The 14,549-nt window shown below is 30.9% G+C and overlaps 1 protein-coding gene across 3 annotated transcripts; it reads right to left on the reverse strand.

The window, feature by feature from the left end:
* On the reverse strand, positions 1-13,231 carry LOC119831301 (sodium/hydrogen exchanger 9B1-like). 3 transcript variants are annotated; one of them, XM_038354605.1, is made up of 11 exons: positions 13,077-13,231; positions 9,969-10,032; positions 9,582-9,709; positions 8,740-8,968; positions 8,223-8,392; positions 5,872-6,086; positions 4,459-4,630; positions 2,697-2,851; positions 1,766-1,924; positions 509-701; positions 1-139 (listed from the first exon to the last, which is right to left on the reverse strand). In XM_038354605.1, exons 1-11 carry the CDS (start codon positions 13,084-13,086, stop codon positions 87-89), a joined length of 1,548 nt encoding a protein of 515 aa, XP_038210533.1. In that variant the 5' UTR covers positions 13,087-13,231; the 3' UTR covers positions 1-86. The 3 variants fall into 3 exon arrangements, with proteins under 3 accessions (XP_038210533.1, XP_038210541.1, XP_038210549.1); XM_038354613.1 differs by lacking the exon at positions 13,077-13,231 and adding an exon at positions 12,443-12,534; XM_038354621.1 differs by lacking the exons at positions 9,969-10,032; positions 13,077-13,231 and adding an exon at positions 9,788-9,854.
* Positions 13,232-14,549: the final 1,318 nt, after the last annotated feature.

Here is a 14,549-nt window from a genome sequence, read left to right on the forward strand (position 1 = left end):
GATATTGATTTTATTAAGGTAACCTATATTATTATATTACTATTAAAGCTATACGACATGATCACAGATTATATAATAAAAAGTAGCTAAATTTCATTCACTGGTTCTGAATTAGATTTTCTTCTGTAGTGTTTTGGATCTGAAAGAAAAGAAAAATGAATGCAAAAAACTTAATTTAAACATTTCAGATGGATGCGAAAAAGACATTTGAGAATTGAGAGAATTGTTTCATTTAATTAACTTTATTTTCACGTTTTAGACAACAGACTGCAATTTTTATATGAAATAGTAGATAAATGGTCTGTAAGCGACTGAAGTAATTTTTGACAAACAGGTGGGATGAAAATTAACATAAGAATTGCTCGAAAAGAATAAATGATAATTCTAATTGATAGCTATAATATTTTATAATGTCTCCTGCCTAATTAGGCATTGTATTTTTATCGCAATATAGTAATGACTTATTTTTTTAAATACAAAGAAAGAAAGAATGAAACAATGAAATTACCACGTTCAATATTTTTTGGGCTTGCTGTCAATAATAAAGGTCCTAATTTATCGGTCAGCAGAAAGCCTATAGGAGTTGTTATGATAATAGCCTGCACAACAAGCCGCATGAGGTCTTCAGCATACACCAGTTCTTCTGAATGAGATCCTTGAGACAACTTTATTGTACTTATCGCTAAAGGGCAAAGCACAGCCTGTAAATAAAAACACATTTTGTAGTTAGATTAGAAATGGACAAAAAAGTATATCTAAAATAGTTGACTAAAATTTATCTTCAATTATATAAACAATAGCAATATGCGAAATCAGAAACAGTCTATATTAAAGTATCAATATACATAATATTATTATATTAATATAATAAGGACATTAATGAAACAAATCGATTTCATTAAAATTATTGCGTAGGTGCAGTATTACACAAATCATGTTTAATAATATTTATTCATTTGCTATTATAATTTCTGTGCCAACTCCTCTAGCAATAATACCCTCTATATAAACTTATGTAACTCTTGTTCAGTTACCGTGAGATATGACATAGGCGAATTTCGAGAAATTGAGGGTATTAAAAAAGACGCGATGCATAAGTATTTTCTCAGTAGCTACTGCTAGTGACATTGATATATAATCCGCTATTCGTTTATAAAAGCTTTGGTATGAGGTTCGACTTCACATTAAGTATATGTACCTATAATGGTAAGGACTGCATTATTAAAAAAGATAACAGAATTTAATTTGCCAGCTATCTTACCATATGTATATCTTAGGTAGGTATATATTTATGAACGAGAGAAATCTAATAAGTGCTTTGAGGCTTATTAAAAGCAGTCGGTGTTCATTTTAATATCGCTTATACAAATAGTTCTTCTAATTGTATCACTTATATCATCATAGGGTTTTTCATAAACGGCTAATTTAGGTACACATAATTTTTCAATAATTTCTCCAGTCATTGTCATTTTCTTAATTAAATTCATAATTCCGAGTTTCAAATTGAAAAGTATACATTACGTACATTGAGAGTTATAATCAGTTTTTGTGTCTCTGTCGTTTAATCTGTCTTAAGGTAAGCGATCACGGAACACGTTTGAATATTTATGAGAAGGGAAATAGCTTAATGGTTACCTATAGAAAATGTGTGACTACCTTCCCAATTAAACACGTTTTTTGAATCTCTATAATAATTACATGATTTTCTTTATATATAAATTAGTAAATTTTTAAAATATGTTCCTATGAGTGGAAAGACAATTACCTCAACCACAGATTTGGGTATCCAGGTACAACAAACGTACAATTTTTCTTTTAATTTTAAATTCCAACACATCATGAAAGCAATTAGCAGCCTTATAGTCAGACATAAAAATAAGATTCCTAACCCCACTAGCATTGTTTCTGAAATGCTGTGATGAATCTGAAAATAAAAAAAAAAACATATAAATTAAAAGAGTTTAATTAATAGCAATATTAATAAGGATTATTAAAAAGTCGATAAAATTTTCTGGGAGTAAATCACATTTATACAATAGAATTTAAGCTTAAGCTCTATCTTATATTGTAACCAACAATTTTTCATTCTGTTCCATGCTATATCATTGTAAATGGCCTTTTCCTTTGAGGCTTCCGTACCTGAAGGATTCATCAATGAAAGTCTCTCTGATAACATTATGTTTGTCTAAAAATAGGGAATATAAATTGTATTTGATAAGGATTTTAATAGATCTTCAAATATTAATATTATCCCTCATATAAGGCCTGTGTCTCTGCTGTGGCAACATATAAAGGCTGGCATATGATAAGGATGTATTTAATAATGAATTATAACAGAAGAAAAAACTTTTAGATTCGATTATCTTATAGATATATATACAGAAGAAAAAACTTTTAGATTCGATTATCTTATAGATAGATTTATCCTTTTTGTAATTAACAAGGAAGAGAACATTTTGAAACTGAAAATAGGTATTAGTAACGTAGTTCTATACGTAGATATATTTTCAATTTGAAATCACGAGTCCTTTAAGGCTTAAATTGTTATCACTCAATTTGAATGTTTAGAATTAATCCAAACTAGCGAACCCTTTGTTATATAGGGTCCAATGCACATTTGAAAATCTATGTCTGTGTATTGTATCGATTTTTTAAGGATATCTAATTACTGTGTGATAGAAAATAACTTTGCTTACCACGAAAAATGTTCCCGTATACGCAAAGACGAGAGGCTCCAAACCTGACCACAAGATTCTATAGACGGTCGCAGCTGGGTTTTGATTAAGTTTCCATCCTTTTTTTACCCAATGCGAAGCCGCTGTAGCGTTACACACCAGCACCGCTACCCCACCTTATTATTAGAAAGGGAAAGAATATATAATATGAGAAAATGATAAATCAAATGTATTGTAATATACATTCTCCTTAAGACACTTTTTGACATTCGGAAATTGGACTGCTATTCCTATTTAGATTTTTCTCAATAATACAATGTACAATATAATTTAGATGATAAAACTAATATAATATTGGATATAGAGATCGTGTCAGCTATACTATATTGTAGATAATGCTGTGTCATAAAATAATTAATAAACAACTACATAATTTTCTGTTATTCCAGGATTACACACCTAAATACCAAGGGTAAAACGGGACCCTATTACGAACTTTATTACAAGGACTTCGCTGTCCGTCTATGTATCTGTCTATCTGTCGGTCTGTTTGTTTGTAGGTGACAACACAATAATTTGGCGATTTTATATTACTATTCTAATTAAGATCGCCACGGTTATATAGTTTCTATACGTAATCTCTGGATAAGACTAAGTGACCTCGATTTTATCATTAAAGCAAAGCTGGTTTAAGACTTGCAGAAAAGGTTTCAGCACAGTTTACCATAAAAATAATAGAATACAGAATTTAAAATCACTCTCAAATATTTAAAGTTGTATCTCTATCCCTACTAATATAAATGCGAAAGTAACTCTGTCTGTCTGTCTGTCTGTTACGCTTTCATACCTAAACCACTGAACCGATTTCAATGAAATTTGGTATGAAGATAGAACTGAACTTTGAAAAGTAGGTTGAAATAGGGGATGAAAGTTTATATGAAAGTTCGTTATTGTCAAACAAGTTTAGATGAAATTTGGTATGAATATAGAGCTGAACTTAAAAGGTTCGGTATTAGGTTTAGATCTTGGGAAAGACTACAGGCTCCTCCCATGTCGCACGATATAACCGAATTACACGCAGGCGAAGCCGCGGGCAGGAATCTTGTAAGAAATATGAATGGGCTGTAAAATATTAGAATTTATTTGGGTTAAGTGTTTGAATATATTTTTATTTGACCCGATTATTATAGTCATTAACTCGAGAATGCATTTCCATGAACGCAAATAAGGGTGGATAACGATAATATATTTAACAATATTATTATTCTTGAATAATGGGTTTGTTATAGTAATATTTATGTCGATTTTGTGGTTAAAATATCATACATATAATCATGGTGTAAATTTTGATTTCATAGTTAAGAAGATTTGATAAATAAAATACTACCACTGTTTTACTTACCATACCATACGTTATAAAAGAGATAAAGCTGTCATTAAAAAATGTGTTTTTGATTCTATTATTTAAAAAAATCCTGAGTTTTAGTAAATTAATGATAACTGAATGAATTAATTTTTACTGTTGTTACTAAAACGTAAAACTCTACATAAAATGTAGTTATAATGTTACGCTAAATGGTCAACGACAGGTGCCAATTACAACAAGCAACAACCATAACTCATTCAAAGAATGGATTTCCAAACATACACTGGTTAATTAGTTAGCGTTGTTACACAGCCGCGATTTAATTAAGCCATCAATAAATTATTATTATAAGCCTCAATGTATGTCCAATTTCTGTCGTACTAGAGTACAAAGCATGTTTATTAATTAGGGATTTACCAGTGCCGCCCCAGCCTATGGCCCCAGTGAAATAGTTCCCGAAAAGTCCACCGATTAGTACGAACAGAACACGTAGTTCGGTAACATAATAATCCCGGGAATCGGGTACCAATTTGGCGAGCGTGCCCCACACGAAGCCCAGCGCAGCCCCGACGAACAAAGTCAGACCCGCCTGCAAGAACAAAACATGCCGTTACTTTTAAAACTTTCTTAATTTCACCTCCGAATGTGAAATTGAAATTAAATCCCGTCGAACAAGGAACTTCATCTGCAACGAATTTACTAAAAGGGTTAAACTTTGTTATTAATAAAATGAAATTGAGCAAAGCACGACCTCACCTAATTATTCGGACCGAGTTCTTTACGTTATGGATATAGTTTTAATTTAGTGGTACGCTTTTAAAAATGATTTTCCTTCATTATACGAGAATAGCGGCGTGTGTAATTTGTAAGTAAACTAATTGATTCACTGAATTCATTTAAAGTTATTGAGGTCACCGATTTACATGTATCGATTGTTTACAATGTAAATCGGGTCCCGAAACTTATGATAGCTTTAAACCATACCATTCTGAACACAAATAGGAGGATTTATGGTATTTCGATCGGATATCTATACTTATTGAGAGGATTTTTGCTCCCAGGTCTGAGTCTCGGGAATGCATAGCTACATCACGTTTGATATCACACTTATTAATACTACATTATGAATATCTCGGCCAGCTCATTGTTATTTTATTTATATACATCGTAAATTACTACAATTACTTCTGATGTAACAAACTGATTTATAACGGTACTAAATGCCTGTGGTGAAATTATATTTAGTAATTTAAGTTAATTATAATTCTCTAATAATTATGTAGTGCATAAAAAATTATAATTCTCTAATAATTATGTAGTGCATAAAATAAAAAATTCCAATTTTGACCGTTGCACCTTGTACGAGAACATCTTGATATATTCTTAGCTTCTTTTTGAAGTAGAATGAATCGAAGTTGGATTGTCAGAACCTTTTAGGATTTAAACTCGCTATCAAAGTAAAGCGGACTTCTTGTCTTTGTAAACATTCAAGAGCTCCTTTTTTATAAATGCAGTAAAATATTTAGTTTATTTCAGGGATTTGAAAATAAAAATCCTCTTTAAAATTGGATTTTAACATTGAAACGAAAAAGGTGGCGTAAAATATAAGGTTTTTATTCAAAAACAGGTACAAATCGGTCATAAAATATCGGGACTACGCACTCGAAACACTTTTCATTTGTTAGTATTGAATAAAGAACAAAATTGTAGAAGGAAAGTGTAACACGCAGAGTAAAATCTTATCAACATCCTTCAAGACTATAGTCATATATATATCATACAACATAAAAAGCATATCGTTTTTATATTAAAAGTATACAAAATACCCACCTTAACCAATCGATACACATCACTATCCTCATTAGTGAATATATATGTATATGTGATACCATATACTCCAACACTGAGGGCAGTATCTAGCCCTCCGGCGGTACAAATGAGTTGCGGCCATTCTACAGCACCTTTTGTGAGCTTCCCGTGTTTGATTACAGACGGCATTGTCACTGGACACGAGACAGATGCATAGATTGACCCTAGAAGTACACCTGGAAATAGTTAACTACATGTTTATGATAAGACCAGAAGCGTCGTAACAATGTGAATGTTACGTATTATTATGTATATGATGTCTTTAGATAATACCTGAGATAGATTATAATTATAAAGTAAGTAGGTTTTTTTTATTCGATTACATAAATATTTTAATTGAAATACAAAACACTCAATTTTATTATTTTCTTCTATAACTATTACAATGGAAATACACAAAAATGTCATAACATCTCATTAGAAATTAACTGAACTCTTTAAATAAACTGCTGAGGTAGTCAATTTGAATAAATCGTGAAATATTCAGGAATCTCTTTGAAATTATATTGTTTCTCTTAATAATTATAATTTGTATTCAATTTCCTTTACGAAGATTTACAGGGAGATTTAATATAAAAATGAGATATTCCGTTTTCTTATTAATTTACTGCGAATACAAAATTAAATCGTATCAAGTATCAATTCACCCGTAGAAAAAGTAATGTATGAATATTTTAACTAGCGACTAATCTTTTCAACATTATTTTCATTAACTTGTTACTTTTGTGGTTTCAAAATTTCATTATTATTATTATTATTGTGTATTAATTTTACTAACTTACGTACATTTTTTCATAATATACAGGCTTGGATTATCTGCATGAACTGTACTAAAAATTTATATAAGTAAGACTCCACAGACGTCCTATTTTTGCGTAAACTGTAATGAGCCGTTAAATTTCATTAAGTATTTTAAATTCCATAAATTTTCTTTCATGAGATCCTTTTGGTAACAACAAATGCTACGAAAAGGAATTAAAGAATCAGCTCAGTTGTTCACGCGCGATATCGGGACCGAGGGAAAAAGGGATTAATTTGTTAAAAGTGAGCCAGCTTCCAGCCCGTCTCTAACATGTATGCGCCAAGCCGCGAATTTCAGTAGAATACGAAAGAGTACGCGTCGCGCTACTTCGTCGTGCTTTAGTAAAACTACCTCATGCGATAAAAATGCATTCAACGAGCTTGCAATACAAATTCTACAGCGGAACTTATTGAATTGGCCCATACCATAGGTATATCACACTCTATTGTAGAGAGGCGTGAGAATTTTTATTATTCGTTTCCCGCAATATCGACGTGTGAATAAAGTGATTTTGAAAACTCTTGGATTTACGATTTATAGTTACGAGCTAGGCGCGAATTTGCTTGTTTTGAATTTTGTTTATTTTGTACAATTTTATAATTTAATGAACACGTTTGATTAAATAAAACTGTAGAAGTACAAAATGGTCCTAAAATAATTTTAAAACTTAGTGAAATGAACATTATAATTTGTATATTACAAATACATACCTACAAATTATATTTATAAAGATAAAATTGTTGTAGAAAAATTGAAACAGTGAGTATATTTTGATTATAATACAAATTATTTAGTTTGTTACATTTTTAAGACCTGAGATTCCAATAAAACTTTATTTCCAAGTATAATTCCTGAATTTGTTGATTTAAAACCCTGAGTACTTTTTCATAAATATATGAAGACTTATCCTTATACCCTAAAATCTGTACTACAATGTATCTTCAAATATCGTTGAGCAACCTGTACCAGTAGATGTCAGCTATAAACTTAGTGATGAAACGAGGTTAACCAATTTGGTTATGCTGTATGCATCGTCAATTGTCAAAATTTAAATAAAATAAATAATAAATAATATAGCCAAACGCGCTATAAATTTATTTTGAACATTCCATTGTGGACTGCAATGACCCTTAACGTGGGCTAAATAATTGAAAATCTGTAAAATGTTAACACACTACATTTATCTTTGAGCGCGGGATATAAAGCCAATAAAACATTGCGATAGATTGTGTTTCAAATGAGTTTTGTTTGCAATTGTGCAACTAATAAATATTAGTTACATACTCTGCAGTACAATGCCGATTGTATATTGTTATTATATGCATCCGTATCGGTCTGTGATAAAGCTTTGTATTCCGTCTTTGAATAAAAAGTTCATTCCAAATATTAAATCATTATTCAGTATAGAAGCGTTATTTTTATACATCATATATACATATAATTACATATATACATAGCATACTATTTATAATTTTACTTTATGATATAGATAGTACGACATAATACGAACCCCACAACCAAGGGAAGCCAAGAAAGTAATGGACACATACAGTAAGTACCACCACCTCCGTAGTCCAAGGAACAGTTCCCAAAAGTATAATTTGACGCCAATTTCTTTTCATATAATTGACGTTCCAAGCTAGAGACCCTTTGCCTAGTATTATAACTGGATATATTTTCCTGGTACAGAGAAGAAATAAACACATACATGTAGATTGGATATTATTATTAGCATAACGATATTTACAATTGACTATAAATCTGAAATACTTGTATAATATTTAATATTGATTGTGTTTGACATAGGTGCTTCATGCGCTCTCTGCGCTTAACAAATTTAAGGTGTTCAAAATCTTTCTAATACACTTTATTGAATATAATGCAAAAATTATTCAAATATATAAATATCTGTATGTAATCTGAAATCGAATTAAATATTTTTAATCATAATAAATAAATACCCATTAAATACCCATAAAAAAATAAATATATGTGTTTTACAAATGGTTACCTATGGTTTTGATTACCTCAGAAAAATGTCGATATCTGCGTGATGTCGCATATCCAGGAAGCCAATATGTCTCGCGATAATCCCTGTAAAAAGAGCAGCGAGTAGAGGTGGTAAGGATGTGATCCCTTGAAGTACTTGACCACTAGCCCACGCCACAACGCCAACAATAGCTATCCGAAACCAGTTGCCGTTCAAACTCCAGCCGTCGCCCCAGGCGCTCCACAGAGTTCCCCATACACATAAGCCTATCAACAATCAAATTCATTATGTTTACATCAGTTACATATTAGCTATTCGTAACGTTGACAGCGATACGTCTTCGGTATCTCGTTGTGGGTAATTAATAATTAACAATTACAAATTTGCAAGCTCATCTCATATTTACTTTAGTAAAAATATTTGAGATTTAAATAATATAAGAAAATTATGGCTTCGTCAACATTTTGATAAATTTGCACCTATGGATTATTGATGCGCTTATGAAATGCAGTGAGGGTTTCGATTTGTTTCTAATATTACTTAATTACTATATTATATATCTCAAATTGTATAATTATTCATCACCACTATGTAATTGCTTTCAGCATGTTATATGATGTTGCATTTTATGCTAGAGTAGCTTGAGATATAAATATAATTTTGGTCCATTGATATGAGGATGAATTATAAAGCGACATATTTATCATTAACAGTCAATATTGTTGGAAATTTTCGTAAAAAAATATTAAATAACTTTTTCATGATTTGAAAAATGGTACGGAACATAAACCTCCAATTTGTTACAACAGAACTATCAAATAGATAAAAAGTATTTGTCAAGTTTGGAATCAAATTGAACTGTGAAACATTTTAGCTTACCTATAATGAACAATGTAATATAATGTACAATAGCCGGCGTCGCACTTTTTAACCATGTTTTTTTCTTAACACGTTCTTCCTCTTTATCAATACTGTCGATATTGATCGTAGGAATCACGTCCGAAGGTCTGCAATATTATTATAATGTTATTACACTATTCCGTTACAATTATTTATTTTATTCAGGAGGAAAAGTAATATCTCACGGAGTGTCACGTATCATATTATCGTCCCGAACACTACTAGCGTTTCTGGCTAATAGAATGTCGTCTTCGTTCATGAGTTTGATTTATTATTATAAGACAAACTTCAACAATTAACGTTCTTATAAAGATATGAGTAGAATCATTCTAATTTTAGTTGGTAAACAGTGATGTACTTACTCACGTTTTCACTTCCTCCTCTTTTATAAAGTATACATCACTGTCGATGACTGCAAACATCTGCCTATCTGTAATAGGTAAGCCTCACTGCTTAATTTATCAAGGCACCATTTAATGAATAAATAATATGTATTCTATTTAATTACAAAGAACGATTTATGTGTAGATAAGGGAACATATATCATGATCGTAGCGCATGCACAATCAATCTGTTCATTGAAAAATAATGTCTAAATGTTAAGTGCTCTTGCGTGCATGTACATTGAGTTTATTTTAAAGAATGTATTAATAATTATCATTAAATGATGAATGATGCGATAGAAAACCCGGGAGTAGCAATTTTTGATAAGATGAAAAAAATAGAGTGCGGTGACGTGACGCACGAAATTTCTGTAAGCCATTGGAAAATTTTAACATAATTTTTAGGATATATCAATACCTTATTTTAGGTTAAATTGAGTAAAAGTAATATCGGAATTAAAACGTCAATTGTTTTAGTAAGGATCTCACGAATCGGTTACACTGGTCCAAGTTAAATTACTATTACGTAGTCTAACAATCAACCAAAAGGAAAACGTGAAGAAACTAGCATGCCCGACAATCAAAGTTCTATGACATCTGCCAACCCGCACTTGGTCAGCATGGTTGGGTATGGCCTGAACCCTCGCAGGAGGTCCCTGTTCTTACAGTGGGAAATATAATGAATCTTAAAATTTAATTTTATGCCGAAACACATATTATTAAGTAAGTTTAGACATTTATTTACTGAATATCTTTTCAAGTCAGAAACGGTGTCTGACAAGATTCATATTACAAGCCTTTATGCCTTTAAATGGTAAGGCCATTTAATTCGTTGCAATGACTATAAAATACTTTAAAGTGTCGTAACATATCATTTAACGGTACTGTTATATTTTAACAGAAATTATTGTCAGTTGTGGTTTAAAATATAAATGAGATAAAATCGCAAAAAACAGATACATAATGAAGCTTAACGTTAAGTACAGGCATTGTTTATAAATGAAAGAATCAAGAGGATATATATAATAAATGTGGAAATGATTCCGTCTGTCTGTCTGTTTGTCTCCCTGACTGTCGCTCCTTCACGCCCAAAACACTGAACTAATTTGAATGAAACAAGCTATAACGATAGTGCCGAAAAAGAAAATGGGAAAGTTTTTATGCGGGAAATCCCACGGGCACGCAAAGTATGTAAAGAAAACCTCGAGACTGTCTCTCTTTCCTCCTTAAGACGGGCGAAGCAGAAAGCTAATATCAAATACAATAAAATTTATAATTGCACGTTACTTCATTGATGATGAAAACATTATTATCCTAGCCAAAGTAATTATTTATCAGAAATAAGGATCAATATGCTTTATCCTAACTATATATGTAATAATAGTTACCTAAACATTTGCAATTCAATTCGCACATTACTAGTAAGTGTTATATTATACTGATCATTTAATGGGGTGATATCTTGTCTGTTATTTGCTTCAGCACGCGGCTTTCTTCGCTTAATAATCAGTTAAAGAAACGCACATAATATACACCTCTAAATATTTATGTACTAGTCACAATCTATCTTTATATCCAATTTCAGTAATATCGGTTCAGTAGTTTCTGCCTTATGAATATATAAAAATTATAAAAAATTACGTGAAAATGCTACACTGTCCATCTATTAACAACATATGCATTGAAAGAAAATAAAGTTATTGAAAAATTTATAATTTTGTTAAGGCACTATGGGAAAGTAAACAATACAAGTATCAGATAAGAAATTGCAGATTTTTTATAATCTAAATCATTATAATTTTTTCATATCATACAATTGAATATATATTATCATCTCCATATAACGTATATGCGTAATATCTCAGTTTAGAATTACAAACACAATAGAACAAGTTTTTAAATTAAAATTAAATGTGAAAAGTCCTTCTCAATCTCAGACATTATTTAAAAAAGATTTGCCAAAACAAGGTGAAGGCTGAGCGAACCTTAAAATCTCTTTTTAAAACATTGTCTTTCGAATTATTCGTCAGCTGACTCGTTACGTGGAATTTGCATTGAAATATAAAGTAAACAAAAATATTTAAAGATAAAATGCGATCATGTGGAGGTAAAATTCTCTTGCGATATAAGACGCCTACATTACAAGAACAATATTTAATTCGTTTATGGCATGAATGAATGTAAAATATTTCTCCGCACAATTTTTAACTTTATCGCATATATGAGTAGCAATGTATTATCTATGTACTGCAAAATTAGAAAAGCCTAACATGAGATCTATTTTTTTAAAGAAATCCAATACTTTGATGTACATTCATTTAAAATTTGTGTTGTTTTACACTTCAATATTGTCAGGATACAACGTTTATAAACGATTAACGACATTGAGGGAATTTGCGAGAAGACTGTATTAACACCTAAATACACTATATCAATTTATATGTATTTACATATTACCTTAAGAACCGGTTAAAGGTAACTAGGCCTCAACTCCGGTGTCTGTACTGGCTATCGTGCAAATGCTGTTAGTTGCATTACGCTCCACATTTAAAGTCGCTCATTCAAGTTTTTACCGTATTTTGAAATGAAATAAATAGATTTAGGATATAAATAACGCCCCAGCAATAATTTTAGTACTGAAATATTAAAAATTTCAATGTAATAAATAAAAGTCGTATTAAATACCGGTCCGGATTTTGACGATTTCGTTTCGTTTGTGTCCGCTACGATTGGAAAAGTAATTACAAAAAATTTCAAAATTATTATGTATAATTCCTTAGATGACTATAATTTTTTCCAAAGCATGAATTAGTATATACATAAGCAATCTATTACTTACTATTTATTATTTTACAAACTCCCCTAGAAACCCCTATTTAAATCGTAATATCCACATACATTGGTGGAGTCGGGGTGAACAGTTTGTATAACGTAAATAGCAAATTTCATAAATGCAGCAATGCAATACAAGAAAGTTCTTTCAAGGGAGCGCTTTAATTTATTTCAACGAATTTCTCGTATTATAAAACAAGAATTTTTAAATTATCATTCGGTTGTTACTAAAAAACGTGTGAATAACATTTTCACTTACTTTCCTTCATTCCAACGTTAAAATAGTTCAACGAACTGAATTATATTTCTTTTATGGACACTACCACTTTTTTGACAATATATTAACGAAATGACCAAAGCCTGCGCCTGCGCAAATACGTTTACATCGACCGGCGTACGATGCCGACGACGACGTCACAAGCCGAATCAATAAATAAGTAATTTTCATTTCGCCGCTAAGGTTATTAACTGCCTTGAAGAAAGATTAAGCAGTTGAAGCTTGACTAAGCCAGTTTTTGTACCCGAAATCTGAGCCTCTTGGAGGCAGCTACAGATCAAATACGTTCTGACCTAGTTACTGTATTGAAATATTTTTATGAGTAACATATCAACAAGGACTTTTCACTCGCAATTTCACTCGCAAATTTTTGTGCTTAGTGGATTCGAGAAGAGGCCGTATGACATTTTTTACAATAGTATCCATTATTTTAACAAAAAACTTATGAAGAAGCCGCCATTTCGCTTTCAAGACCCTTTCAATGACACCACACTTAATTAAATTTATTCACGAATTTATTTTCTTTCCCCCCAAGAAGTACGTGAAAATTTATAACTACTATGAATTATTATTTCCTTTTACAAAAAATATTAGTGTCTACAAAACATATGACATAGCAATTATTATTTGAAAAATATCAAATAAACTTTAAAAAATAAGCTTCATTATATGTATTAATAGATTCTTCGCTAAAATGAAAAGTTGAGGAGTTATACGCATCTTAAGTCGTAAAAATGGCATACCTGCAGTCTCTTTGAAAAAAACAAACACAACAAAATTCTGTAGTCCATCCGATCCAAGCCGTGGGCTGAGTGCTAGTTTTACATAAATACAATATGTACCCCTTAGCCTAATTATACTAAAGGCAATCCAACTCATTGGATTTAGCTGTGTCCCAGATTATACGAAAAATAATAGAAAAAAAAATGTATTGCTAGCCGCTGCCCACAGCATCGCCCACGTGGTCAAAATAGATCGTCGTGGTACAAAAATTTATCAGCTATTTGGATACCCTTGGGTGCAGAATTTATCAAAATCTTTCTTAGCAGATGTCTAAATCATAGTGGCTATCTGCACGTCAAATTTCAGCCCGATCGGACTACTTATTTCGGCTGTGTGTTGTTATATCATTCAGTCAACTTTGAAGATTGTCGCTGTATTAATTTTCATTTCAATAAACAGATACACAAATTTATGTATTTGTTTTGTTTAACGGAATAATCTCTTTAAAATCAAATATTATTATTTATCAGAACGTCATTGCTATTAATAGATTTGGTATTATATAAATAATTTATTATTGTCCGTGTTTTATTGCCATTCATCAATATTTTTACAAAGATAAAAACAATATATTAAGGCTATAATTGCTAATATTGTTAACTATATACTTAGTCTGGCCATAAATACTGTTACACTTAATTATAAAAAAATATTACATTTGAATTTCGAATC

This window comes from Zerene cesonia, chromosome 1, assembly GCF_012273895.1.
Source record: "Zerene cesonia ecotype Mississippi chromosome 1, Zerene_cesonia_1.1, whole genome shotgun sequence".
Lineage (NCBI taxonomy): Eukaryota > Metazoa > Arthropoda > Insecta > Lepidoptera > Pieridae > Zerene > Zerene cesonia.